Source organism: Chlamydomonas reinhardtii, chromosome 12, assembly GCF_000002595.2.
Source record: "Chlamydomonas reinhardtii strain CC-503 cw92 mt+ chromosome 12, whole genome shotgun sequence".
NCBI lineage: Eukaryota > Viridiplantae > Chlorophyta > Chlorophyceae > Chlamydomonadales > Chlamydomonadaceae > Chlamydomonas > Chlamydomonas reinhardtii.
In genome coordinates this window covers 4,808,027-4,834,050 of record NC_057015.1, presented here as the reverse complement: position 1 = coordinate 4,834,050, position 26,024 = coordinate 4,808,027, and the positions used below count along the sequence as shown (strand labels likewise).

General features: G+C 63.3%; 7 protein-coding genes across 8 annotated transcripts; 3 read left to right on the top strand and 4 right to left on the bottom strand.

Moving 5' to 3' along the window:
- Positions 1-68: 68 nt before the first annotated feature.
- Positions 69-2,080, bottom strand: CHLRE_12g524750v5 (uncharacterized protein). Its single transcript, XM_001696959.3, has 2 exons — positions 1,196-2,080; positions 69-1,054 (listed from the first exon to the last, which is right to left on the bottom strand). The coding sequence occupies exon 1, from the start codon at positions 1,948-1,950 to the stop codon at positions 1,198-1,200; it is 753 nt and encodes a 250-aa protein (XP_001697011.2). The 5' UTR covers positions 1,951-2,080; the 3' UTR covers positions 69-1,054; positions 1,196-1,197.
- Positions 2,081-2,737: 657 nt separating this feature from the next.
- Positions 2,738-5,908, bottom strand: CHLRE_12g524700v5 (uncharacterized protein). Its single transcript, XM_001696960.3, has 5 exons — positions 5,499-5,908; positions 5,074-5,171; positions 4,882-4,913; positions 4,620-4,717; positions 2,738-4,363 (listed from the first exon to the last, which is right to left on the bottom strand). The coding sequence occupies exons 1-5, from the start codon at positions 5,623-5,625 to the stop codon at positions 3,876-3,878; spliced, it is 843 nt and encodes a 280-aa protein (XP_001697012.1). The 5' UTR covers positions 5,626-5,908; the 3' UTR covers positions 2,738-3,875.
- A 46-nt stretch (positions 5,909-5,954) lies between these two features.
- Positions 5,955-10,376, bottom strand: CHLRE_12g524650v5 (uncharacterized protein). 2 transcript variants are annotated; one of them, XM_043068435.1, is made up of 11 exons: positions 10,196-10,376; positions 9,755-9,984; positions 9,468-9,587; positions 9,087-9,154; positions 8,511-8,605; positions 8,095-8,272; positions 7,790-7,998; positions 7,293-7,330; positions 6,854-7,064; positions 6,562-6,724; positions 5,955-6,211 (listed from the first exon to the last, which is right to left on the bottom strand). In XM_043068435.1, exons 1-11 carry the CDS (start codon positions 10,255-10,257, stop codon positions 6,137-6,139), a joined length of 1,449 nt encoding a protein of 482 aa, XP_042918531.1. In that variant the 5' UTR covers positions 10,258-10,376; the 3' UTR covers positions 5,955-6,136. The 2 variants fall into 2 exon arrangements, with proteins under 2 accessions (XP_042918531.1, XP_042918530.1); XM_043068436.1 differs by lacking the exons at positions 6,854-7,064; positions 7,293-7,330.
- A 110-nt stretch (positions 10,377-10,486) lies between these two features.
- Positions 10,487-15,182, top strand: CHLRE_12g524600v5 (uncharacterized protein). Its single transcript, XM_043068434.1, has 9 exons — positions 10,487-10,568; positions 10,721-11,004; positions 11,420-11,509; positions 11,724-11,842; positions 11,990-12,025; positions 12,263-12,273; positions 12,479-12,560; positions 12,975-13,385; positions 13,707-15,182. The coding sequence occupies exons 2-9, from the start codon at positions 10,767-10,769 to the stop codon at positions 14,175-14,177; spliced, it is 1,458 nt and encodes a 485-aa protein (XP_042918529.1). The 5' UTR covers positions 10,487-10,568; positions 10,721-10,766; the 3' UTR covers positions 14,178-15,182.
- Positions 15,183-15,184: 2 nt separating this feature from the next.
- Positions 15,185-17,626, bottom strand: CHLRE_12g524550v5 (uncharacterized protein). Its single transcript, XM_001696962.3, has 8 exons — positions 17,443-17,626; positions 16,923-17,001; positions 16,709-16,806; positions 16,439-16,493; positions 16,049-16,209; positions 15,678-15,764; positions 15,541-15,600; positions 15,185-15,325 (listed from the first exon to the last, which is right to left on the bottom strand). The coding sequence occupies exons 1-8, from the start codon at positions 17,599-17,601 to the stop codon at positions 15,215-15,217; spliced, it is 810 nt and encodes a 269-aa protein (XP_001697014.2). The 5' UTR covers positions 17,602-17,626; the 3' UTR covers positions 15,185-15,214.
- A 100-nt stretch (positions 17,627-17,726) lies between these two features.
- Positions 17,727-23,006, top strand: CHLRE_12g524500v5 (uncharacterized protein). Its single transcript, XM_043068433.1, has 10 exons — positions 17,727-18,056; positions 18,717-18,893; positions 19,211-19,373; positions 19,667-19,865; positions 20,301-20,373; positions 20,582-20,659; positions 20,881-21,003; positions 21,454-21,488; positions 21,743-21,860; positions 22,303-23,006. The coding sequence occupies exons 1-10, from the start codon at positions 17,907-17,909 to the stop codon at positions 22,573-22,575; spliced, it is 1,389 nt and encodes a 462-aa protein (XP_042918528.1). The 5' UTR covers positions 17,727-17,906; the 3' UTR covers positions 22,576-23,006.
- A 510-nt stretch (positions 23,007-23,516) lies between these two features.
- CHLRE_12g524450v5 (uncharacterized protein) lies at positions 23,517-26,022 on the top strand. The gene is made up of 6 exons (XM_043068432.1): positions 23,517-24,130; positions 24,193-24,370; positions 24,891-24,991; positions 25,155-25,300; positions 25,428-25,555; positions 25,748-26,022. Exons 1-6 carry the CDS (start codon positions 23,750-23,752, stop codon positions 26,002-26,004), a joined length of 1,191 nt encoding a protein of 396 aa, XP_042918527.1. The 5' UTR covers positions 23,517-23,749; the 3' UTR covers positions 26,005-26,022.
- Positions 26,023-26,024: the final 2 nt, after the last annotated feature.

Genomic DNA, 26,024 nt, shown 5'->3' with positions numbered 1-26,024 from the left:
TACGCGGACAAATGTGTGTATAAGCTTGTATGTGTGTTCATGCGGCGTCGGCGGGCCCAGCCACAAAAGCGGTACGACGCGTTGTTGCCGCGGCTTGGCGTCCCATCTGGCGTCCCATCCCTTCAGCCATCACTTGACACAGCCGATGTCGCGATGCTTTTTACTGAACCTGACATGCCACAGCCCGATGCAGGCCCGTCACCAGTGCAACACAACCTGGCGTTGGGTTTTTGCATTGGACTTGGCTTGCGGAACGGTTTGCAAATTGCAACCCCGGGTTGGTGATGCACGGGTTGGTGATGCACACTCGGGTTGTTCCCTCTGTACCACCGCATTCCTGTGTCTGTGTTTACCGCGTGCTCAATCCGATGCATGCTGCCTAACAGCTCATTCTGCTGGGCTGCAGTTCTCCAGCAACATGTTTCTTGTGCTTGTCCGCAAACGTAATTCAATACTTTGACGTGGTCCCACGCACGATTACCGAAAGCCACTCACACCAGCCAGAGGGATGACACACCAGCCGCCTTCGTACCCCATATTCAACAAGTCCTTGTTGCTTAACACCACGACGCACCAGCATAACACGGCACGACCATCAGACCCCCTACATTACATCCCATGGCCTCTCGCAGCTACAGCCTCAGCCTGCCTGCCAATTCCACTCCGCTGTGTTGCGGTCAGTCGGCAGTGCAGCCAGCACAGCAGTACCGCACAGACGCATCTCATTGACCTTCAGCAGCCAATTGGCCAATGCTCTCTGGTCCGCCTCCCTCTCACGCCCGTCCTCACAATGCTCCCACTAACAGCCACAGTCGGTGATCGCATCACCAATGACACAAGGCATAGCTGCTGAAGGACATGACGGGCCACCCCCTTCCAACAACCGCGCGAAAATCTGCCTGGCAGCATGAACCGTAACGACCACTCCTGAAAGCGAACAACTGAGCTCCTGTAAGGTAGGGCATCTTGAGCTGGAGCGAGCGATCCGCCGCCCTGCGGGGGCCACCCTCGTGCTCCGGTAGCCTTAGGGAGCAGCTCAGAGCTGTAGACGTTCCTGAGGTGGGTTGCGTGAGGAGGGGTCATGCACAGCGTCAGACCAGATCATGACATTGTGAGCGCTATGTAAGTAGAAAGGATGAGCCCCTTGAGTTACGGAGCTGTCCATTCTGAAGCACATTCGTTCCCTGTAGCCTACCTTTACTGATGTTGCAGGTTGCGGATGAAGTTCTGCCAGGCGAAATGGCGGCACTCCAGGATATACGCGGCCAGCCGCACAAGGTTATCGCTGCCGCACCGCGTGTCAGCGTAGCGCAGGGCCTGCTGGAAGTGCTGCCTGGACTTCGTGCGGCCGTTGAACAGGCTCACCGGGAACGGGTCACCCGCAGCCTGCAGCGCGTAGGACGCCAGCAGCCCGCATAGCCGGCCATTGCCGTTCTGGAACGGGTGCAGCGTGATCATGCCGTAGAACAGGTTGGCTGCCATGATGTTGACGTCGAGCTCGCCAGCGTTGACCAGCGCCAGATCGCTGCGGAAGGCTTCAAGAACCCCTTCCACGCCGGCGGGGATGAGCTCCGGCGCGGGGTATACGTAACCCGTGCCCGAATGCGCCGACGTGTTGCGGTACTCGCCAGGCGTCACATCCGTTGCGCCCCACATCAAGGTTTTGTGCGTGGTCTTCAACTCCGCGCTGGTCAGCTCCGAGACATTGAGGAGGTGCACCAACGCCCGCACGTGCTGCTGCAGCTGCGCCTGAGTGGGGGTTTCGCTGTGTCCACCTTCCGCTGGCCAGGCCGGTGCCGGCTCCGGCAGCGCGGCACCGCTGGGGTATTCCAGCTCGCTCTCAACACATTTATACAGGTCGACAGCGTTGTGAGTTGCGGGCACAGTGCCTTCCAGCTCATTGCTTAGGCAAACGCTGGCAACTGTCTGAAGCTTAGCAAATATTTGCATGTAAGGGTCGTGTTTGCGCTCAGAGCAGCGTTGGATGTCGTTCTGCATGCTGGACACGTTCGCGTTGTCCGACCACCAGGGCAACGAAAGCAGCGGAGGAAGCGACGACAGGCGCCGTGCCATTTGTAGGATGCGTTAAAGCAGCGAGTAGTTATTGGACAGTAATTCACATGCTGCCCTGCGAGTTCCCGGCCCCCCGCCAATCCCATAGCGGCCTCTAAAAGCGGGCCCGCCCTTCTGTTGCTTTTGGAGGAAGCTTTCGCGTGTGTTCGGCACCCCCGCCACGCTATGCCCGCACCACGCGTGTTCGCTCTGCGACCGCGCTGAAATCCTGGGCTGCAACACTCTGGATATGATGCTGAGTACATGGAATCCCTAGCTACGGCCCTCCATACGGACCCGCCCTGCGTTGTCCCCTTGCCCATGCGCGACCCCGGAACCCCACGGCGTGCGCCCCGGAGCCCCCACCCCCAAAACCGCCCTTCTGTCAATTTGCCCCGCCGTCGATTTGCCCCGGGGGCGCTTCCTCCAGGAATCGGGGCCAGCAGATCTTGCAGTCTATTCATACTACCGGAAAACATAATGTAGGCAGCTGCAGGTGTGTGCCGGCCACGGTGCGCAACGACCGTTGCCGTGCTGGGACAGCCCTGGACAGCGTCCCATAGTCCTTGCCCATGCGCGACCCCGGAACCCCACGGCATGCGCCCCGAAACCCCCACCCCGTCGCCACCCACCAACTGTCGCTCGCATCCCTGACCCGCCCCCCTTTTTAAAGGCAAAAGACACCGCATGCCTTCCGTTACAGATGTCAACGGCAATGAAGGTGGCTTTCCCTGGCTTTCCCTGTGAGGAAATCCCCCCGGATCCTCGTGATAGCTGTCAGATTCCCAAATCGCCAGTCGTCTGTTGCATTGAAACTGGTACTAAATTTCACATGCCGCAGCCCGATGCAGACCCGTCACCAGTGCAACACAATCTGGCGATACGTCTTTGCATGGCTGCCAGCATCGTCTATACCGTGTCACGCCTGGCTCCGTTCCAGGTGGGTGCATTTTGTGGGTTTCGCGTTGTCGCGGCGAATGGCAGCAGCCTAGTTGCGAGCTGGAACACCTCCTCCCCTGCAAGCGGCAGCAGTCTCCACGACACTCGGACTCCGTTTGGCGTGCCGAATGCGGAGCAGCGTGGAGCGCGCACCGGTGTCTCGTCTCGAAGGTAACAAGTAACCGCATTGCCGCTGACACTAACTTCTTTCGTGATGTTTATTGCTAGCCTGGAGCTCGCGACGGCGTCTTGCATTCGCATTCACTAGCAAACACTTCGCACCTCATCTGCACACGTGTACTTGCATCGCTCAACGCTCTGTGTGTCCCGGTAGCACCGGTGATACACGCTCACGCAGAAGCAAGCAGCATTGCATCGCACTCGTAACCTCCAGTTGCACGCAAGCCCCAACTATGTGCAACAAATCTGCAGCGTCGCTATCGTGCCTGTGCGGCAGGCCCCAACGGGTAGCCGCTTGCCGCTGAAATACAATGTAATTGGCCCGCTAGCTGCGTGCCTTAGTAAGCATATATGGTGACCAACATGTGGTCACTCCAGTTAAGTGGTCACAGGTGTCATCCGTGTCACGTCAACAGCTTGGTTTCAGTGCTGTGCGTTAAGTGCGCCGGTTTCCTCAAGGTACAGAGCATAGCAGTGCTCACCACGCGATGGGCATCACTGCAACACCACCAATCCGCACAAGATAAGCACGCCGGCAATCCAACACGCAGTCACCCCGCAAGCATAAGCAAAGCACGCGCCAACGCCCCCAGTGCGCACACCAAACGCCTTAGGGGCATGCACGCGATGCACCATACATCGCCATGCGTGCGTGCACCATGCCGCGGCATACGCACGCGATGTGCCCACATGCATGAACACGCTCACGCAGGCACGCTGATGGCCGTCCCCGCCGCGCTCCCGCTCGGCCCCGCGCTCATCGCGTCCGGCAGCCCCGGCCCCGACTGCGCCCCGTGATGCGACGCCTCGTGCACCAGGCCCGGCGTGTCCATCAGCTGCGGCATGGCCGCCGGCAGGTGGTGCATGGAGGGGATCGCCAGGTCCGCCCCCGGGCACGGCTTGTCTGTCCCCACCAGCACCGTCTTGGCGCCCAGCCCGTGCGCGCCGGCCACATTGCGGCTGGAGTCGTCAAAGAAGAGCACCTCGCTGGGGCTGACGCCCAGCACCTCACACACCAGCGTGTAGACGCGCGGGTTGGGTTTGCACAGCACCGCGTGCGCCGTGTCGAAGCCGTTGGCGGCGGCCAGCTCCATGACGTTTTCAAAGTAGAACATGCCCTGGAAGCAGTCGCTGAGGCCCATGCGCGCCAGGCAGCGCTCCGCGTGCTCCTTGTCCGCATTCGTCAGGATGTCTGCGAGGCAGGCAAGCGGCAGATGACAACGCGCGTGAATATATAGGTCGTGCCGTAGGGTGATGTCCTTCAGCCATGTCGACACCAAGAGCTCCCGCGTGCGCACACTGCGGCGTGGTTCCATGGGGCATCCGCAGGTGCAACCCCATCCCCTAGTGACCGGCAGCTGCAGCCCGGTGCCGCACATGCACGAGCACCCAGCACAGGGACCTGACCACGCACACCCGTGCATGTGCTTGCCTGCTGCAACACCTACATTTGGGCAGGTCAATGCTCATGAGGATGTCACGCAGCGAGGGGTCGGGCTGCAGCAGCTCCTCATAGTTCAACGCGCCGTGGTGCACAAACTCGTGCCTGCGAAAGCAAAAGGAAGAGGCAGGGAAAACGTCAGTGTTCCGCCGAAAGGCCAGCTTAGCATGCGCCAAGCCGCCATGCTCGCGTCAGCCACAGCGGGGTGCTATTCCCAGGCTGGGCCATGCGCGCATAGGTACCGCCGCCAACATCCCCTGACAACGTACCAGTCGTGATAGTCAATGCTGTGACCGCTCGCCTGCACGCAGACGCGATAGTAAGGTACATCATTTAGGTGAAAGGCATTCATGCTAATCGCGCTGGCCACCAGGAAAAGCCATCATGCCAGAGAATGCGCTGGAAGCCCCGAACACCTTCCTTCCCAACCCCCTGTGCCTGACACGTTGCACCCCTCTTACCACCAGTCCAGCCAATGTTGTCCCGTGTCCGAGGTACAGCTCGAGCGTCTTGGCAGCGACTTCATCAGCCGGAATCCCAAGTTTCTGGACCATGTAGGCTGCGTGGATGGCGTGGGGGCGGCAGAGCGACCAGGTCAGTTGGAGCAAAAGAGACATGCAGTCGTTAGAGCTGCAGCAATGGCGTGGCCCCTGAAACGCCAAAGGCAGGCCAGAGTAAGACGCGTTCGGTCAGGTCGTTGGCCCCAGAACCCTCGAGGACTAGCATCACGGCGCCCGGTTTGCAAACAGGACGTAACACTAGCTTAGTATGCGACTAAGTAGCTCCGACGCCGAAGGGAGGGTTAGCGCGTTCGCACAGGCAAGCGACGCGAAGACAAGCGACGAGGCCTGACTCGACAAAGCGAGCCCCAAAGAGCGGTGCTCACCCTGGATGCGCTCCTTCACAATTGTTGGGACCTCGTGGTTCCGATACAAAGTGTCATCTAAATCCAGAAGGAGCACCTTCGGCTGAGGCGCAACGCCCTTCGGGCTCGGAGTGGGCCCGACCGTCATTTGCTTGCCCTGCTTTCCCGTGGTTGCTGAAGCTGAATGCCTAACAAACGAGCAGTCTAGGTCTAGCACACCGCGCTGGGCAGGAGCGCGGGCGAGCTTGATGTCCGTGGACCTTTACTGTCAGCTGGTGGTCGCTGACTGCTTTAGAAGGATCAAGCAAATATAAAAGCACAACAATCTCTGGCGTATGGGGGGCTAGCTTCAAGTAACTGGGCTAACTTCTAGTTCTAGCACCGCGTCACGCGTGTCCAAGAAAGAACGGATAAAAGTAGTACGTAGTTTAGATGTAAAGGAATATATAATAATTTGCCTCTGCTGCTGTGGAATCGAGAGCCCTGATGTCAAGTGACCATGCGGTGATGCGGCCCATCCGCCCATCCGGTGTCACCATTCCGCGCCCATTCGCCCATCAGCCAGTCCGCTTGGGGACTTACAGAGCTATTTGCTGCCAGGTCCCACCTTGAGTAGAGTCTTCTGGAGCGAGCAGCTCGGCGTTGCGCAGCTCCGCACTTCAGCTGAGTCGGGGAAGCAGTAGCTGGGGGTGACGGCTCAGGCGCGTCAGCACCTCGCCAGCGCGTGCCTCCAGCTGCGTGCAGTTCCAGGGGAGGGGAGCCGGGAGGGGCCATCCCACCGCAGCGCAGCAGTCAGCCTCCAGCGCTCCTGCCACATGGACCCAGCTCCCCGCCTTCACCTCTCCGCCTTCACCTCCCCGCCTTCACCTCCCGGCCTACACCTCCCGCATACACCTCCCCGCTTTCACCTCCCCGCCCTCACCTCCCGGCCTACACCTCCCCGCCGACAGTCCCCACCTACGCGGCCCCGCCTACACAGGACCTCTGCATACCAACGAGACTGGCTGACTGCACACGACCTAGCCCCACGTCCTGGCCCCAGCCCATCGACCCCGCCCGCTTCCCACAATACACCCCTGCCCACCTTGAAGTCCGCCAGCTTGTCGGCGCGTGTGGGCCCCACGTTGACAATCAGCACGCGCGCCCCAGCGCCCCGCGCGGCCTCCACGAGGCGGAATGCGCTGTACACCTGCACGCTGCTCCCCACCACCAGCAGCGCGTCGCAGCCGCCAGCCAGATCCGCGGCCCTGGACGCGGGGACATCAACAAACCAGCAACGTCAAGTACCGGCAGTAGAAGCAGCAGGTCATGTCGCAGACCCACATGTTGGGGAGAGTGAGAGACTAGACTTGCTGTGCGGGGCAGAGAAGAGGCGCGAAGTCTTGTCTGGCGGCAACTTGCAGTCTAGCGCCTGCAAGTGCTGAACTGCTTTGGCCCAGTTCAAGCGCTTGCCCTGACCCTGCTCCTCCAGCCATGCCAGCAGTGCAGACTTGGTCTTCTGTGACCAAAGGTGCTGGCCTGCGGCCTTGGCCCTGCCGCTGCCCGCGCTGCCACCTGCGGCAGACCAAGTCTGCACTGCTGGCATGGCTGGAGGAGCAGGGTCAGGGCAAGCGCTTGAACTGGGCCAAAGCAGTCCAGTACTTGCAGGCGCTAGACTGCGAGTTGCCGCCAGACAGGAGTGGCGGGGAGCTGCAGAAGGAGGTCATGGACATTGGCAGCCATCTCAAGAGGCAGCTCAGGAAGTATGCAGCGCAGGCTGTGGTGGCGGCATCGGGATCGGATGACGAGGAGGAGGCAGCGGGTGGCGGCACCCGCATTGGCAGCGGCGGCTGATGCCAAGGGCGTGGCTGGCACTGCAGTGGATGAGAAGGGGCGCGGGTTTTGGAAGCGTCGTCCGCGTGGTTCGTGGCTTGGACGTGCTGGTCCCCGTTCTCGTGGACATGCTCCAAGAGTATGTCAGTAGTCTTTACGGCGGCTGAGGCCGCGCGGTTCAAAGCGCAAGTCAACAATGTCTTGCCTTCGAACTCGTTCTGACAGCTAGCAGATCGAGTAGCGTACTGTATAAGCTACGAGTGTGTTGAAGTTTGCATGTAAAACGCAAGCAAGGCGCGTGAAGCAAGGGCCAATTTGGCAAAGTGCTGTAGTTGCCAGGTCGCCCAGAAGACACGGATGCTACTATGCTTCCAACGCATTGCGCTCTGTCCGATGCCGCTGAACAAATTCCATCGTGGGCTCGAACTCCCCATCTACCTGCACCGCGCGTCGGCCCGCAGCCGGTTTCTGCATGTCTGCGACAGTCTCTTTGCCCCCACCTGTCCTTGCGCTCGGGCGGGATGTTGTCGCCAAAGAATACGACGTCCGGTTTGAGCGGCCCGTCGCCGCAGCCGCTGCAGGTTGCCAGTGTGAAGCCCACGCCTGCGTCCGCCAGCTCCACATCCCCGTCCGGCCGCTGCAGGCCCACGCCGCCGGCCCCACTGCTACTGCCGGCGCCGCTGCTGGCGCTTGTGGCGGGAGCAACAGCCTGCGCGCACACGCCCAGTGTTTAAAGCATGCGTTCCACCCAAATTACTCTGTCCTCGTTAGTTCATTTGATCGTGCTCGCTGACACGAGACGCACCACACGAAAGGCGTCGCCGCTGGTGCCCACACGCAGTGCCTGCTCCCGCTCTCGCCGCACGTCCGGCGGCGCCGCCGCCAGCTGGGCCACGTGCGCCGCCGCCGCCGGGTTGAGCGCCGCCAGCTGGGCCTGCACGGCGTGCCGCGAGCTGCGCCGGCCGCAGCCGAGGCAGATCACGCTGCGCAGGGGGTGGGGTGGGGCGCCAGGTTTGCAGGGCACGCGTACAGTGTGTGAAGTGTTGAAGTAGGTGGATGTAAGCGCATGTTGTGAGGCTTGTGAGGCGCGGTGTGCCCTCCCAGGCAAGCACCTTGCACCATCGCCGTTGTACACACGTCCACCCAAGCCCCTGCACACCCCTGCCTGTCCAACGCGTTCGGTGCCTCAGGCCGCCGCCAATGTAAACGGCCGCCACTCACTCGTGCGACGAGCCGTGCAGCTCGATGACGTTGCGGCTGCCGGCGGCGGTGTGGAGCCGGTCCACGTTCTGGGTGATGAGGCCCTGAACCCAGCCCTGGTAGTGGTGGGGGAGAGAGCGGCAGCGGGAGTAAGGTACCGTAGTGCTATAAAGGTTTGGGCGTTCGAAATTTCGGAAAGGCGCTTCCGAAATGCTGGAATTAATATTATGTTTTTAAGTTTCGGAAGGGCGCCAGAATGTTTGACAATTATGTCCTTAAGTTCGGCGGCCTGCCCCCGGCCGTGGACTGAGCCAACGGAAGGGGCTCCCACGCGCTTCGAAACCTTGCCCTTGCCCTGTGTGTTTCTGTACCGCCGTAGGGTAGTGCGGATGAAAATAGTTGTAGATACCAGCCCAAACTTAACCGAACCCACTGTTGCCGGGTATTCGGCACAAGAGGGACCGGGGCTCAGCGCACGCCATACTCAAGTGTGCGCGCGACAGGACCAGCACGTTGGAGCTCACGCCCACGCACTCACGGGGTTGCAGTTCGCCCGCGCTAAACTTATTCCTCAAGCACCACGACCGGGCCGCTCACCCGCTGTTCCAGCTCCGCCAGCGCCACGTGTGCCGAGTTGGGCTGGGTGGCGGAGAAGCGCGGCCAGCCTGCAAGCCGGTGTGCCGGCGTGGGCGACGTGGCCGTGCGTGTCAGAGGCGGGGGCTGACCCGGCGGGACCCGGCAGATTCACAGACAGTCTGTAAACATGTGCATCAGGATCCTCCGGCTCCAGGACCATCTCACAGCTGCGTAGTAGTTGTAACCCTACCTACCAGCTCGCACCACCCGCCCTCCCGTTTCACTCCCCGCCGCTCCACCCTCAGCGTACACAAGCTTTCCGGTAGCGATGCACTCGAATGCCCTCTGCAACCCCCACTCCCCGCAACCCCCGCCGCGGCTTGCCCGCCCGCCTGCTCTCACCGTAGAAGGACCTGGCCCAGTACCTGGCCCTGTTGGCGGGGGAGGCCAGGAACTGCTGGTGCGTCATGGGCTTGAAGCCGGTGGAGTAGGCGCCCTGGGGAGAGCGGTAGTCGGGAACGCCTGGGCGAGGGGTTGAGCAAGGCAGAGCGGTCATAAAATCATAAAAGCGTGAAGGCAGTAGAGGTGGGGTTGGCCAAATTTACACTCGCCCCGCTCCCTTGCCCGCGATTCCTCCTCGCCCCTCCCCGCCCATGCCGCCACCCCTTGCCCCCGCCCCACCCACCCACCTGACTCCGTGCTGCAGCCGGCGCCGGTCAGCACCACGAGCCTGCTGCTGCCGTGGATGATGTCAGCCAGCTCGTCCAAAGCGCGCGCGTCGGCCGGCGGGGCGGCGGGGGCGGCTGCCGCCGCCAAAGCTGACGCAGCAACGCCACGAAGCGCCGCCGCCGCCCCCGGGCACACGTCACCCTGGCCGGGGCTGCTGCGGGCATGGAGCGCGGGTCCGACGGCCTGCCACCTGCGTATAGAAAGGGGTGTGTGTGAAGGGGTTGGGATTGAGCAGCGTCACGGCTTGCGGTGTCCAAGCAGCTGTCTGGTGTGCGTCCGGTGTGGCGGCGAAAGAGGCCACAAGCAGGGGAAGCGTGCGGCGCCGCGCCAGGCTTGAGGTGCACTGAGCCGACATGACAGGATGACGCTCATCTGTGTTGGATCGGCTCGTTGTGGCTCACCCCCGTTGCGCCGGCAGGCCAGCGTTCGCCCGGACTCGGAAACAGCGATGCAACATCTCCATTGGGACTTGTCGCGTGGATGGCAACGGCGATGAATTCACTGTGATTGGATTGAATGATTTGTCAAACCGCGGTTGATTTATGGATGCCTCAGGCGACGAAAGGCGAGTTCTTGATCGCGGCAACCGATTTCGCCAATGGCGAGGCTCAGGGCTGCACACAAGTGCATGCATCACTCGACCTCAGTCTATATCGCCCATTACCAGCACGGGAACGGCATCTATCGACATACCACCCGTCCGAAGTGCGAGCGAGTGCGAGCTTAGCTGACTGGTCTGGCAAGGCGCCTTCTGCAGCTCTCGGCCTAATAGCGGTGGGTGCGGTGCTGGTCACTGAGCTTAAGCAGGTTTGGGAAGTAATTGGTCCCGCAGCGGGCTTCCAACGCTCGACCTCGCCGGGTCCCGCTTCCCACAGCCGACCGCCAACCGCTCGCACCACCTTGAGACCCCGTCTCTTCATGCGCAGGGACTAGGCCCGTCACCTCGGCGCCCCAGGAACCCCTACTCCAGCCATGGCGGCGGGTTTCTTGGTGGCGGTGCTGGCGGCGGTGGCGGCCATTCTGGCCACTCTGCCGTACGAGAAGGAGCTGGTCCACACGCCGCTGGTGCGCAACACCTCCCTCACCCCCGACGCCCGGCCGCTCTCCCCCGGGGCGGGCTCCGGCCTGCCGTACTCCCGCACCACGCTGCACTTCAACAGCAGCGGCACGGCATGTGAGGCGTGGCTCTACACGCCCGCACAGGGCCAGGGTGAGTAGGGGCAGGGAGAGAGGCGGCGAGATCAAGGGACAGGGCCGCCTGTGAACTGGTCCAGGCGGGTTGGGCGGGGGCTGATGGTGTGAAGCTGGCAACAAATAGGCGGGATCGGGAGCAGGGCCTTGACAGGTGATGGAGGCGGGCTACAGGGCTGCGCTGCGCAAGCACAATGCCACATTGTGGGTCGGGGAGCGCGCCGCCGCCTTCTGTTGAGCGCCGCGCGCGGCCGGCTGGGCCTGCTGCGCCGCCTTGCGGCTTTGTGCGCTTGGCCATGCCGCGCACACACACGCCGTGTCAGAGCTTGTCCCTTATTCTTTTCATGACACGCATGCTCCCCCCCCCCCTTGTGCTGTCATACACACCTGCATGTCGGCCACGGGCTGCTCTGCCCCGCTTGCGCCCTCCGCAGCGCCGCACCCTGTGGTCGTCATGGCGCACGGGCTGGGCGCACAGAAGGACCTGGGCCTGCACCGCTACGCCGACCCCTTCGCACGGGCGGGTGCGTGCTGGGGGCGCAGGCCCTGGTGGCAGGGTGGAGGGAGCCGTGCGTGGCATGGCGCAGGCGGCGGATAGGCGCTGGGCTGCTGGTTTCGTGCCGTGGTGGGCGGCACGCGTAAGGCGTGCCTTCGCCTGCGCAGGACTGCATGAGGCATAAGCCTCCCTGTGCACACACATGCACACGCACACACAAACACAAACACACACAAACACAGGCATGGCTGTGCTGGTGTTTGACTACCGCACGTTCGGCGGCAGCGACGGCGAGCCGCGGCACTGGGTGTCGCCGCGGCGCCACGTGGAGGACTGGCGGGCGGCGCTGGCCTTTGTCAAGGTGAGGGCCCCACGCGTGTGCCCTGGTAGTGGTGGGCTGTGGGCTGCATGTTGTCTTGTGTGGGTGTCGCTTGCCCCCGTTACGGCCCGTCACACGCCGGCGCGCTGCTGAACACACGGTGCGTGTGTTGTTGGCCCTTTGTTGCAGGGCGGTGGCCTGGGATCCCAGTATGACACAGACCGGGTGAGTGGATCTGAGGTGTGTCTGAAAGCAAAACGGCGTGGATGAGTCAGAGCACTAGGGTGGCAGTCCTGAAGGGCACAGAGGGAGGAAAACGGTGTGGGTGGGTTAGTGTATGGGCCAGCTGATGGGGTGCTCCTTTGTTTGCGGTGCTGGGCTGGCACAGTCACCGTGTGCTTACAACGTGTGCTTACACCGTGTGCTGCTGCTGCTGCTACGCTGCCTGGTGGGTGATTGCAGGTGTCCCTTTGGTGAGTGGCCTGCGGCTACCGGGTGCAGGTTCGCGCCTAACGCAGAAAGGAAGCGCCGGAAGCACAGGTCGTGTGTGTCGTGTGTATGAGCGACACCTGCACAAGCAACTCCCAGTCGCGCACACCTACCATGCGGCACCCCTTGCCAAATGCCTTGCCAAGAATGTGCCACCGCTCACATGCCGGTACTCCGCAACACGAGCAGGGGCACCTCGTTTGCGGGCGGACACGTGCTGGTGACGGCGGCCGATCTGCCGCCGGGCCACGTGCGCAGCATCGTGTCCATGGTGCGTGGCGGGTGGCGGGTAGTGGGTGCAGCCTGGGAGGTAGGGCGGTTGCAGGCTGGGAGGTAGAGCGGCTCGCACTTGAATGTGCGTTTGTTGAGTCTGCGTGGCCGAGCGGTTGCATGTGCGGGTCCGCACTTGCACTCGCCTGGGAACTGTACAGCATGACCCGCAGCCCTCTCTGGTGCCTTGATTGTGGACGGGAGCTCGCCTTCCACCATCTGCGCTCGGTTGCTGGCAGTGCTCGCTTTCCACGCCCCCTTCGCTGGTGTGAGAGGAGTGGTCGGCGCGGACTTGCCTCTCTATTCCAGCTATCCCCTGGGCCCTTGCAGACCCCCATGTCTTCCGGGTGGCTCCTCATTCCTTGGCTCGCATGCTTATCATATCGACAACCCCGCTCACACCCTTGTGCCGCAGGTCCCGCACCTGGACGGCATGGAGAACGCCAAGGCCAACCTGCGCACACGCGGCCTGCCCGCCGTGCTGCGCCTGCTGGCGGCCGCCGCACACGACAAGCTGCGTGCCGCCGCCGCGACTGGGCTGGACCGCCTTGAGGCCGCCCTCGCCCCGCCCGCCACCGCATCCACCGCCCCCGTCACCAAGGCCAAGGCGGCTGCCTCGGATTCGCCGGCGGCGGCGGTTGAGCGGCTGCTGGCGGCGCTGCGGCCGGCGGCGGCGGAAGCGGTGTCGTGGCTGCGTGCGGCGGCGGCGCCGCTGCTGACGCCGGCGTACGTGAAGCTGCTGGGGGCGCCGGGCGAGCTGGCGCTGATGCAGCTGCAGCCCGCGGAGATCGCAGCCTACTTCTCAAAGCACCCCAAGGAGTATCAGGTGGGGGCTGTGCGGATGTGTGCCGTGTGGGGTCGCGCTGCCTGCACCGGCAGAGACATCTGCATGCTGCACAAGCTGGTGCCTTCGCCCCCGCTGGGTGGGCTGGGGCACCCAGTGCAGTAGGCGAGTCCACAAGCTCACGTAGCCCACGCGGTCACGCTCACGTCACCCTGTAGCCTTTGCACACATGCACGCACACGCCCTCCCCCCTGGACTTCACGAACATCTTTAACAACGCGTCTGCTATGATACTGTTCCTGGCTACGCCTTCACCTCTTAAATAATCATGAATGTAACCCCCCGCGCCCTCCCCTCTTCCAGGGTGGCTGGCGGCCGCTGGTGCTGGCGCGCGTGGCGCTGGAGACGTCCTCCTACCGCCCCATTACGTCACTGGAGCGACTGGCTGGTGTGCCGCTGCTGTTCGTGTCCGCGGCCCAGGACTCGCTGTGCCCCGCCGCCGCCGTGCGCGCGGCGGCGGCGGCGGCGCCTGGCGGCGGCGCCGAGTATTTGGAGCTGCCGTGTGACCATTTCAGCGCCTACGGGGGCGAGCACCTGAAGGCGGCGTCGGAGCGCATGACGGCGTTCCTGAGGAGGCACTTCGGCATGCAGGAGGGCCAAGGCAGCGAGCAGGGCAGGGGCAAGGGCAGCGGCGTGGAGGTGCAGCCGGAGCAGGCGGTGGGGCGGAGTGGGGAGGAGGAGGAACAGGCGGCGAGTGGCGGCGCGGAGGTTGACGCGGGGGACGCAGGAGGGCTTGCGGGTGGTGGTACCTCTCCTGCGGTGGACGCAGCATAGGCGGCGTAGACCGGAGAGTTGCAGACAAACCAACAGTTGAGTAGCTTATGAGGTAGCTGCAGGTGCTGGGGGCTAGACTTTGATGTACTGCAACTGATTGTGCGTGTCACCAGTCACCAGTCCTCTTCAGTTAACAAGGGCTGCATTTATGAGTGCTTATGCCTCCCACTCCCAGTGTGCCGCACTTCGGGACGTCGGGGCTGGAATTCGGATATGGTTAAGGACGTGGCCAGATTACGCTATTGTCATTCACTTAGTAGTAACGGGTACCGTATGTGAGGCGAGATGGTGTTGAGGCTTGATGGATGGGGCAGCTTTGGAGTTCTAAGCTGCCTGGGGTAGCTGGGGGTGCTGGGGGTAGCTGGGGTTCTGCCTTTTGAAAGCACACGTGAACCGGTGTGCGGCAGGAGCGGTGCCTTGCACACGAGGACGAGGTTCCACACCCGATAACATGAGTTTCTAAGGAGACTGAAAGGGCGTTGGAGTTGTCCAACAGATCTGAGGCGGGAGACGGCTTATGCAATTTTGCCAGGAACGCTATTAAGTTAGGGCCCAGCGCTGTCTCGAACAGGGATTGCATTGGCAATGACAACTGGCCGTGTTGGTGGCACTGGCCGTGTTGGTGGGCTGACGGCGCCACCGCCGTGCCTCTCATCCCGTCTGGAACTTGGGGCGTTCCGCCCACACTCTCCTCACACCTCCTCCTGAACTGCACACACGGCCTTGTGAGCGCCACTATGTCCACACATCACGTATCAAGCGCCTCGACCAAACACGTCATGGGGCACGCAGGCGCCAAGAGCCTCCTACCACACATATCCTGCCCGGCTGCCCCACCGGTGACAACAGCCTGAACCTGCATCTGCATGCCCTAAACCAGTCGTTAAGCCAGTCTGTCAACCGTCTTCCTGCATTGCCGCCCACGCGTCTGTGCGCCCCCGATGCAGGTCCACCCCTGCAGCAGCCAGCTATCATGCGGTCCCGCCCCTGCCATGCCACAGCCGAGCAACCCCATGCCCCCCCCTGCAACCCGCCGCTCACACCGGCGGCGGCCGCGGCCGGCCCGCCAGCACGCCGCTGAGCTCGTACAGCAGAATGTGCTCCACCTGGCAGGGCTTGGGCAGGCTGTGGGGCGGCAGCCGCTCCACCTGCGGCAGGAGGCGGCCGCGCGCACACGTGCACACAGCGGCACCAGAGAGGCACACATGGAGACGATATAAGCCGGGCATCGAGGGGTGTGTTGGGGTAAATGTGAGGACAGGAGGGCTGCAGCACTGGCCAGTCGTAGCCCGGAGGCAAGCGGCTTTGGGGGGAAGGGGCGACTGTGCTGGCGCCGTCAACCCGAGCGAGGAAAGCGGCGCACCTTTGCGAACGCCTTTTTGGACTCCTCCACAAACACCCGTTGTACCTCTGACGAGCGGAGCTGCAAGAGTCAAGCGAAGAAGCAAAGGTGAAGTCTCACAAGGAGTGTCATTCATAGAATGCCGGCCGAGGACGCACCTCGAAGCACACCAGGCATCTTGTCGTTGGCCCGCACAGCAGCGCGCAGGTGTTGACGAAGTGCGGCGTGCTGGGGCTGGTGCCCTCCTGCCGGGCAGGCGAGCGCATGCAGCCACTGGTCAGTCGCCAAGGGGCGCCGAAAGCGACAGGCCCACACAGGGCGGGGCCGCAGGGCCGTCATGCAGCAATGCAAAGCGGGTGTGTCCTCAAAGGGGCCGCGACGGCGACACACGCAGTGACCCCCAAAACCCAGGCCCGCGCCACGCAGCATTCATGTCCGCCCAAGTGGATTGGAGTTGCTGCTTCTGAGATTACTACCGGTGCACCGCCCCACTCCACCGCCCCACCCCACCCGCAGGCCTCCCACCCACCTGGTCGATGTAGCAGCAGTCCGCCGCCACCACCCAGTCCACCGGGTCGCTAGCCAGCCGCGCCACAGCGGCCTCGTAGCCCGGCGCCCCCCACTCCAGCTCCTCGGCCACGGCATAGCCCTCCGCCGCGCCGCGCCGCTGCGCCAGCGACACGCCGTTGGCTGCAGCCACCGCGGGGCCACATAAAGTGTTTGTAGGGCTGTAACATCAGATGTGTTGCATAATAAAGCACGCACGAGACTGCTCCGTTCTTCAGCATTACCAGTGTCAGTAACCCAGCATCAGATCCCCAGCAGGTAGGTGTGTGCGCAGCAGCACACCGACCTCTGCCCCGCCTCGCCCCACTGCGCCGCGCCCCCCACCGCACGGCCGACACCGCCCGCCCCTCACATGTGAGGTTGCCCTCCACGATGGGAAGCACCTTGGCGATGTCCGTCACGTGCACCTGCAGCAACAGCCATGGCAGGCATGGCAGCCTTGGCTCACACGAGGAAGGCTGGCGCTGCCATTATGCGCTTCCATGTACGTGCGCCACCAACCATGTTCCTCTAGCGTGCAGAATCGCCATAACCACCATTCTTCTCCCGATCCTGTATCCGCGTCGCGCTCCAACCTTGTGGGTTTCATTCTCACCGCCCACACGCTCCACCCCGCGCCCACCTTGGCTCCCATCTTGGCCAACATGATGCCGACCAGCCCCGGTCCCGCGCCCAGCTCCACCACCCGAGCGCCGATGTATCGGTACGCAGGCAGTGAGGCTGCGTCATCGGAGGCGGGAGCGTGGGCAGGCGGGAGGTCATAACCCATGTTCATCCCCATCGCGGACTCCACTGGCCCGTGCGCAGGTCAGATCTACCTCCCGCCGACCACTCACCTAGGTAGGTGGCGAGGAAGAGCTCGCCCTCCCAGCACACCGCCCCCACGCCTATGCGCGTCGCATTGATCTTTTTGGGCTGCGGTTCGAGGTGAAGGCGGGGGAACGGGGGCCCGACGAACGGGAGTCCCGTGAGGGTAAGTGACGTCGCATGGACCGTGGCACCGCTGCAGACATGGCATTCTCCTGCTCGGACCCGGAAGTCTGCTTCAATAACTCCAGTCTTGGCCTCCCGTATGCGGAAGCCAGCAATGCGCAGCGCGGCCTCGCAGCCGCACGCAGCACATCGACCCTGGCAAAGCGGCCTTTCGCCGCCGCACCATCCCTGATGGCAGTAGCTGCTTTCCTGGCCGGACACATGCACGCAGCCGAGGTAAATCTAGGGTTGTGCGCGACTATGATACCTTCCGCGCCATTCGGCGGTGCAGGGGTGCGAGACAGACGGGCACGCGTGCCCCGTCTATGGTCGCCCTGCCCGCCGCCGACTGGGTACCTGAACAGCCGCCGCAACCCTACGCACCTCCTGCTGTATAGTAACCGTCTTTCCCTCATCAAATTCCAGTGTCAACTCCTCAGCTGCATGCAAGGTCCATCGATCCGTGGGCTCGTCAGGTTGCAGACTTCGCGCGAACCGCTCCCCGTCTTGCCAGCCTTTAATAGTAATCTTCAGACCTTCCATAATTTAAAAATTGATTAAAGAGTCTTTCAGAGCGTGCATTGGCTCGGACTGATTTAGTGTTGCAGCAGACTAGTCCCCAATTGATATTGCCAGCTCATTAGCGTGTAGTATATACTATAAAAGTACCTTGTATGCAACGTTTGGAGAAAATGCAGAGGACTTTGGGGACTCGGCAAGCGAGGCCTTGCATCGGCGCACGCGGGCCTGCTAGGTCTTTGCGATATGTCCAGCCAAGGCTTACAACGCCATCGGCGCGAATCATCGCACGGGCTGCTGCAGCTGCGACAAAGGATGCGGGTCTGTCGATGGCTCAGGCGCTCGCGCTCGCGGACCGCTTTAAAGGCCTGAAGGAGCTGCCAGGGCTCAAGGCCGATGCCTGCGGTGTGCAGCGCATGACGGGCGACGTCGGAGAGCGGGTAGCAATTGTCGCTGCGCGCGACGTGCGCGACAAGGAGGTGCGTCGTTTTGGGGAGATTATGCAAACCGCCTTAGCAGCGAATGAAACGGGTCGGCCAAGTCTGGGCGCGAGCCCGCACTGTCCTGGGCTGAACCCTCCGACGGAGGCACACCGGGTTCCGCAGCAACACCCTGGCCCCGGCCTGTGCGGGGCTCTGCGTCAGCCTAGCCCGGCCGCGCATAGCTGGGCGGGGCAGTAAACCGTTGGCCAAAGCAACATTTACACGGTTTCGGCACCGCCATGGGGCTCCTGTTCTCCTGCGGTAAAACCCCCTGCATCGGGGGTGCACGGCCGTGAACCCTCTGCCGTGACACAAATGCTGACTTCAGGCCCGAATAGATCTCGGGGGCTGCAGGCAACCCAGCGGCTCCCGGGCACCGTGTGTGAGCCTACGAAGGGCCATCCTAGCATTCACTACTAGACCCACTTCAGGATCTATGAGCCAGCGTGCATGCGGTGCCGCCCGCGCACTCACTGGAACTGCCTGCCACACCTCAGAATCGGCCACACGCCGCACTCCCTGCCCATCTCCCCAGACCATCTCCCCTGCGCGGTTTCGCGGCTCACACCGCATCTCCCCTTCCCTTCAACAATCCCAGCCTCACGCTGCCCCCGACCCCGCCCCCGCCCCTGCTTCCCTCTCCACACACACGACCAGACGGTGATGGTCATCCCTGAGAATCTGGCCGTGACACGTGTGGACGCCGAGTCGCACCCGGTGGTGGGCCCACTGGCGGCGGAGGCGTCCGAGCTGACGGCGCTGACGCTGTGGCTGCTGGCGGAGCGGGCCGCCGGCGCCGGATCAAACTACGCCGGGCTACTGGCGACACTGCCGGTGCGTGTGTGCGTGGGTGCGTGTGCGAGTGTGCGTGCGTGCGTGTTAGCGCGCAGGGGAGGGTAGGAGCCGCGGAAGCAGGGCCGTTTTGGGAAACGGAGGCTGTGACAGCGCTTGAGGCGAAAAGGCTGAAGTTGTGGGAGGTCGGCCATCAGGCGCGGGGCGCACGGTGGTGTTGGTCCGGCAGCAGGGCGGCGGCGGTCGTGGTAGTCGAGTGGCCTAGGGCTGTGGGGCCGTAGTGCGGAGAGCAGCAAGGCTGAACGCCGCAAACAAAGTGAAAGGCAAGGCCGAGGCCCAGCACTGCCATTTGCACGTAGGAGAGCACCTTGAGCCCGCTGCTGTGGTCGGACGCGGAGCTGGAGGAGCTCATGGCGGGCAGCCCGGTGCTGCCGGAGGCGCGCAGCCGCAAGAAGGCGCTGGCAGACACGTGGGCGGCGCTGGCGCCCAAGCTGGCCGCAGACCCCGCGCGCTTCCCCGCGGGTAGGCGGGCGGCGGGAGCAAGGAAAGGGGTCGTGGTGTGGGATGGGGGACAGGGGGGCGGGGCGAGCGGGGCAGGGTGCGGGAGGAAGGAGGCGTTTGGCGTGCGCGCGCTGCCGTGCATGTGCCAGCCAGATTGCTTAATGGCGGCACGTGCGCGGACGCTGGCATGGCGCGCATGCGTCCACCTCCAGTAGACTACTCCCATTGCCAAACGCCCCCACAACGCTGCTGTCCCATGCCCCTGCTCCTGCTCCTGCTCCTGCCCCTGCCCCTGCTCCTGCGCCTGCTCGCAGCTGTGTACAACGAGGCGGCGTTCTGCTCCGCCTTCAGTGTGATCGTGGCCACCGCCGCCTTCCTGCCCGCCGCCAACTGCTTCGCGCTGCTGCCGCTGGTGTCTGGCGCCATGGCGCGCACCGGCAACGGCAACGGCTGCGACCTGGACTTTGACCCCGAGCTCAACGCAGTGGTCGTCACTGCGGTACGGCCCTACAGGTGCGGGCCGGGGCGGCGGGGGATTGCGGGGGGGGGGTTACGGGGCCAAAGTGTGTGGTGGCGGGGTGCGGTAGGGTGGCGGCAGGTATGTGGGGTGTACGGCAGTGGGCATGGAGGGGTAGGAGACGTGGACCTGACCACAAGCAAGGAGGGGGTCGCGAAGGACGCGCATGGAGCCTGAAGGGGCTTGCAGGTTCGCGCTTGGGTGCGCTGTTGGCTGTGGCCTGGCAACGTGCAAGTGCCGCACGAATGCCGCATGATGTCTCTTCACCGCTCCTGATCTTGTGACTGTGGCTGTGTGTGTTGTGTGTGTGTGTTAAAAAACGAAACGAAAGCCCGCCCAGACGACGCCGGAGTTACTTACCGATACCTACCTGTGTGTGTGTGTGTGTGTGGCTGTATGTGTGTGTGTATGTACGTGATGTGTGTGTCCAGGGCCGGCTCGGAGATGCTCCTAAACGACGGCCGCCCCAACGGCGAGCTGCTTCTGGCCACCGGCACGCTGCAGGTGCCGGGGGGGGGCTGGGACAGCGGACCGGTCGGTGGCAGCGGTCCCCTGCTCGCCCATGCGTGGACATGCGCGGCGCGGCGCTCAGACGCGGGGCCTAGGCCGCGCGGGCGCGAGCGAAGGCTTTGCCTGGCGTGCGCATGGTTGGACGTGTCGGGCCACAGGCGCGTTTGCACTGAACTTTCAATCTTCTCCGCGACCCACACAGGACAACAACAGCTCGGACTTCCTGAGCTGGCCCGCGGGTCTGGTGCCGGCAGACCGCTACTACATGATGAAGAGCCAGGTGGGGCCCCGGGAGGGGGGGAACAGGGCCAGGGTGCGGGACCAGGGCCTCGGCTGCTATGTAGCGTGCCGTTGGGGTTGCATGGCCTTGCGCGCTGCTTCAGGCACAAGGTGAAAGCCGCACTGGCTCTAGGGGCCCGCGACACCGCGCACCATTGCCCACCGGCGCCTCTGTGCGCACCCGCTCCTTCCCCCGCACCCACTTGCCCTGCCTCCCCTCAGGTGCTGGAGTCCATGGGCTACAGCGCCGCGGAGGAGTTCCCGGTGTACGCCGACCGCATGCCCATCCAGCTGCTGGCCTACCTGCGCCTGTCGCGCGTGGCTGACCCCGCGCTGCTGGCCAAGGTGGGGGCGGCTGGGGGAGGCTGGCGCGGCTGGGGGTGCAGGGAGGGGGTGGGTTGTTCCAATCCCAAGTGGACTGACAGCCAGGGGGTGCAGGGGGTCGGGGGAGGGTGCAGGGATGGGAGGAGAGAATCGGCCGGGGCTGCGGATTGTGATGACAGGCCTGGCGTCAGCTTGAGTCTGAAGCCGAGGTGCAGGGTAGCTGACACGTGCAGCCAGACGGCAGGGCTCCTTATGTTATTGGTAATGGCGGGAAAGTGCGTGACAGGGAGTCGGCGTTGCTGCGTTTGCGGCAGGGATGGGGTGGGGCCAAACCGGCGGAGGCCCAGAAGGGGAAGACGCGCCGTGCAAGCGGCATAGGAGACCACGCTTGCATGCGCCAACCCCTTTGGGGCTCGGAATGTTGCCCTTCTGCTGTGCTCATGTCCACCCATGTTTTCCTGTTCCCCTCAGTGCACTTTTGAGGCCGACGTGGAGCTGAGCCAGATGTGAGTCCTGCACAGCGCCAGCGCGTGGCCGACCTGGAACGCCGCACCGGGGGCACATGTGCTGAGCGCATGTGTCCCGTGAAGTGCATGCTGGGCTTGGCGTGCCTCGCAACGAACAGACCACCTACCGGGATAGGCACACGTTGATCCACATCCATCCACCTGCAACCACACCATCCGGTGTTTGCCACATTCCGCTTTGCTGCGCACCGGTGCCCTGCCACACACGCGGAACTCGCCGGCATGCCGTACAGGAACGAGTACGAGATCCTGCAGATTCTCATGGGCGACTGCCGCGAGCGCCTGGCCTCGTACACCAAGTCGTATGAGGAGGACGTCAAGATCGCGCAGCAGTCAGACCTGTCGCCCAAGGTGCGCCGCAGCCGCGGATTTGGGCTGAGGCAGTGGCCCGACGGCACCCTGACCCACGAGCGCTTACTGTGTGTCGGTCGTGCCCTGTCCATGGCGCTCTCCACAACCCCTGCCGCATCCACCTCTCACGGTCTCACCTCACCTCCCACCTCTGCAAGCCGCCCCCAACTTCCTCTCCCTCCTCCCACACAAACCCCTCCCCCCCTACACATTGGGCTCGGGCACATAACCCACCCACCCACCCACCACCCCACCCACCCCACCCACACCCACCCCACCCACACCCACCCCACCCACACCCACCCACCCACCCACCCACCCACCCACCCACCCACCCACCCACCCACCCACCCACCCACCCACCCACCCACCCACCCACCCACCCACCCACCCACCCACCCACCCACCAACCCTCCCACCCACCCGCATCACAAACCAACAGGAGCGGCTGGCCGTGAAGCTGCGTCTGGGCGAGAAGCGCATCATCAACGCCACTATGGAGGCGGTGCGGCGGCGGCTGGCGCCCATCCGCGGCATCCCCACGAAGTCCGGGCAGCTGGCAGACCCCAACTCCGACCTCAAGGAGATTTTCGACACCATCGAGAGCATCCCCACCGCGCCGCTGCGGCTGATGCAGGGCCTAGTGAGCTGGGCGCGCGGCGACGATGACCCGGAGTGGTACGGCAAGAAGAAGCCGGGGCAAGGGCGGAAGTGAGGGTGGAAGGCGTGGGAGAGGAGGTGGTGGTGGCGGTGTGAACGAGGTGGCTGATGAGAAGGTTGCAGGCGAGGACGAGGTGGGCTGAGACAGTGGGGCAGGGAAAGGGTCAAGGTGGCGAAGGTGGACTGGGGCAGTAGAGTGATGATCAGGGATGCAGACATGCAGTAGGCAGGAGTAGGCGGGCTGGTGTGATGTCTGCACTTAAGCCGTCGTCGTTCCTATGTGCAACAGTTGCAAGCAGTGTTGGCATCATCATCCGGCGGCCGTAAACCAGCGGGGGATGGTACCGCTGCACCTGCAGACGGCATGGCAAGGTAGAGCATTGTAAGGCAGGGCACGGCCTGACTGCAGCCTTAATGTTCCTGTTACCCTAGGAGTATGTGCGGCTACTGATACGCCGGTAGACTTCCATGTAAGTGTACAAGGTGACGTCGGCAGGGGTCAGGCCGATGCGAGGCCGTCAGGGGCTGCTGCCTGCCAGTGCGCGGCTGCGCCATACCCGCAATGAGATTGCAGGCGCACCTAGAATCTACGATAGCCCGAGGGTCCGTGCCGCAGACGCACCGGTGCAACACCCAGCGCGTACATTGACGTGCGTTGCGAAACCTGTACATAATGGCGTACACAGCGGCCTGCGCACACGCCAGAGCTGCTGTGGTACACACGCCTCGGCCCCCACACGTATGACGCCAAATCCCAGTGAGGACCACTTCTTCTCATGCCAAAACCCAGTGGGGATCACTTCCTACTCTCTAGCTACAGCAGCTGTCCCACACTAAATGCGGCAGGCGCACCCGGCCTGACTGCCTCGTCCTGCACGGGGTCCGGCACCCGTTTCTGACGTTTCACCAGTTGAAGGGCCTGAACCTTCAGAAGCTAGATGGCAAAACTCGCATAGCCCGGCTCAACGCTCCGAGCCGACGCACTCCAGACTCGTACCTCGATGAGGCTCTCATTGCGCAGTGGTGCAGCAAGTTGTTCGCATGACTCCTTCAACCAAGACACCCAAGCATAATCTTTTCACGTGCTAACCACGACCATACACAACGCGACTTGCCCGGGTCCGTGAAAGCCGCTCATTCCCCAGAGTTTCGGTTTTCACTGTTTTCGTTCATCATGCATAGAGCTAAGTAAGCCATGAAGCTAGGTTAGAGGGCTTGGGGGCGCAGAAATGCTCAGTCGGCTGGGCCGATACCTGGGATGCCTTGGGACCGGCTCTGCGCCAAAGACCGGCAGGGGAGAGCCATATAAGGCGCAAGCGGATGGACAGCAGGCCCGGGGCCAGACGCAGCAGGAGGCGGCCTCGGTATTCGAGCTTGCCTTCCAGGTGTTGAAGGCCAAGACAGAGCAGCTGCTGGCGAATGACCAGTCGCTTCTCAGCCAAGAGTACAACAGTCTTTTAGAGTGTGATGTCCTCGAAACGGTGGAGGCAGCGGAGCACACCAACAACGCCGGCAAGAACCGCTATGTGAATGTGCTCCCTTTCGATTACAACCGCGTTAAAATATCTGGAGAGGATGGGCAGGACTACATCAACGCGAGCCTCGTGCAGGTGAGGTTTACAGCGCTTGCTGAAGTCGACGGGCACGCCATCACCGACTCGACCCCTTGCAGAGTGCGCCCGAAGAGTCGCGTGGTTGGTGCTACATCGCGGCCCAGGGGCCCCTCGCATCAACGGTGGATGATTTCTGGAAAATGGTGTTCGAAAACAACTGTTCCATACTGATAATGCTCACCCGCACTGTGGAGAACAACCACATCAAGTGCGCTGACTACTTCAACCAGCGACCAGGTGCGTGGTCGCAAAACTTGTGCGGCAAGGGTTGCGGGGTAGTGTGTAGCAGGGCTGCAGTTCTTGACAACACGGGCTTGGCAGGGAGACCCGTGTGCTAAGGGGCAGGGCATGCCCCAGGGTAAGACACGCGTGTTTTTTCGCGCACATGGCCTGACTGGCACATAGCTGGTGTTGCCATTAAAGAGCAAAGCATTATGTTCAGCGGCAGTCTGCGGAACGGCCGTATGTGTGTGTCCGGACGGGCAGTGCATGAACAGCGCGGGGACGGGCGCTATGCACTGGGAGCTGTTGCTACCCCGCGGCTAATATGACGGCAGCAGCCTCCAGCGGCGCAGCCGGGCACCTGCTAATGGCACGGCCGGTCCTGCACCTGTGCTGCAGCGGATGCTGCGTGGGGGATGCCGAAATTGACAGGCCTGCCGCTGTGCGCCATGGCAGTGGCGCCGGATACGAACCTTGTTGTCCCAGTGGTACAGTGGCCCTAAACGCGCGGGCCATGTCGCCTGCATGTGTACAGGGGAAACGGCCAAGTTTGGCTCGTACCGGGTGACAACGACGGACGTGCAGGAGGTCAGCCCGGACATCACCAAGCGGACGCTGCAGCTCAAGTTGTACACGGTGAGCCCGGTTCCAGCAGGGGGGAATAGGGAGTGGGGCAGCGGGAGTGGGGCAGCGGGAGGCGGAGTGGCGACACATTGGCAGGTTGGGCACACTAGAATGCAGCGGGCTGTATGCGCTGCGGTCCAGGTGCTTGACGCCCCTCCTGCCTTGTATGCTGCAGACCCAGGAGGTGCACGAGGTTACGCACTACCACTACCACCGCTGGCCGGACTTCGGTGTACCGGAGTCGACAGAGCCCATCCGCAAGCTGATTAAACTGCTGTACCAGACGCGGAGAGAGCGGGAAACGACGGTCGTGCACTGCAGGTGCGCTGCCCTAGCCATGATGCGGATGAGCACCGTTCCGTTTCCTGGCCTGTTTTTGTACGGAACCGCCTAACACGCACGTGCAGACCTGCCTGAGCGTACGTAACCCGCGTGTTGACTTGTGCAGTGCTGGCATCGGGCGGACGGGGACGCTGATGGCGATCGACGTCATCCTGCGGCGGCTGTGGGCAATGGCGGAGGCGCGCACGGTCGTGACGGCGGAGGACGTGACCACGGCCGTGGACTTGCCAGCGGGTGCGTGTGAGAGGAGCAGATCCGATGGCACAGGCATTACATATTGGGCTGGGGCCATTTTGTTTGCAATACATCACCTGCGCCACGTTCATGTTAGGCCTGTGCGTGGCATAAGTAGAAGACCGTTGCTGGCTGCTCGCTTACCTCGCCTTCGCGAACCCTGTGGTGCACACGCTCCGCCCCGGCCCGCAGTGGTGCACACGCTCCGGCGACAGCGCAAGGGCATGGTGCAGACGCTGGAGCAGTACTTTTTCTGCTATGAGGCGCTGCTGCAGGAAATGGAGGACAGCATGGGCCGGGCTGCTGCGGCGGCGGCAGCTGCGGCGGCGGCGGGCGCTGCAGCAGCCGCAGGCGCTGCAGGGGCAGCATCCGGCGACGGCGTGATCACGGCGGCCGCAGCGCCGGCGGGCAGGAACGGGAAAAAGCAGGGCTCGCCGCCGCCAGGGTGAGGCTGTGTGCCGCGGACCCA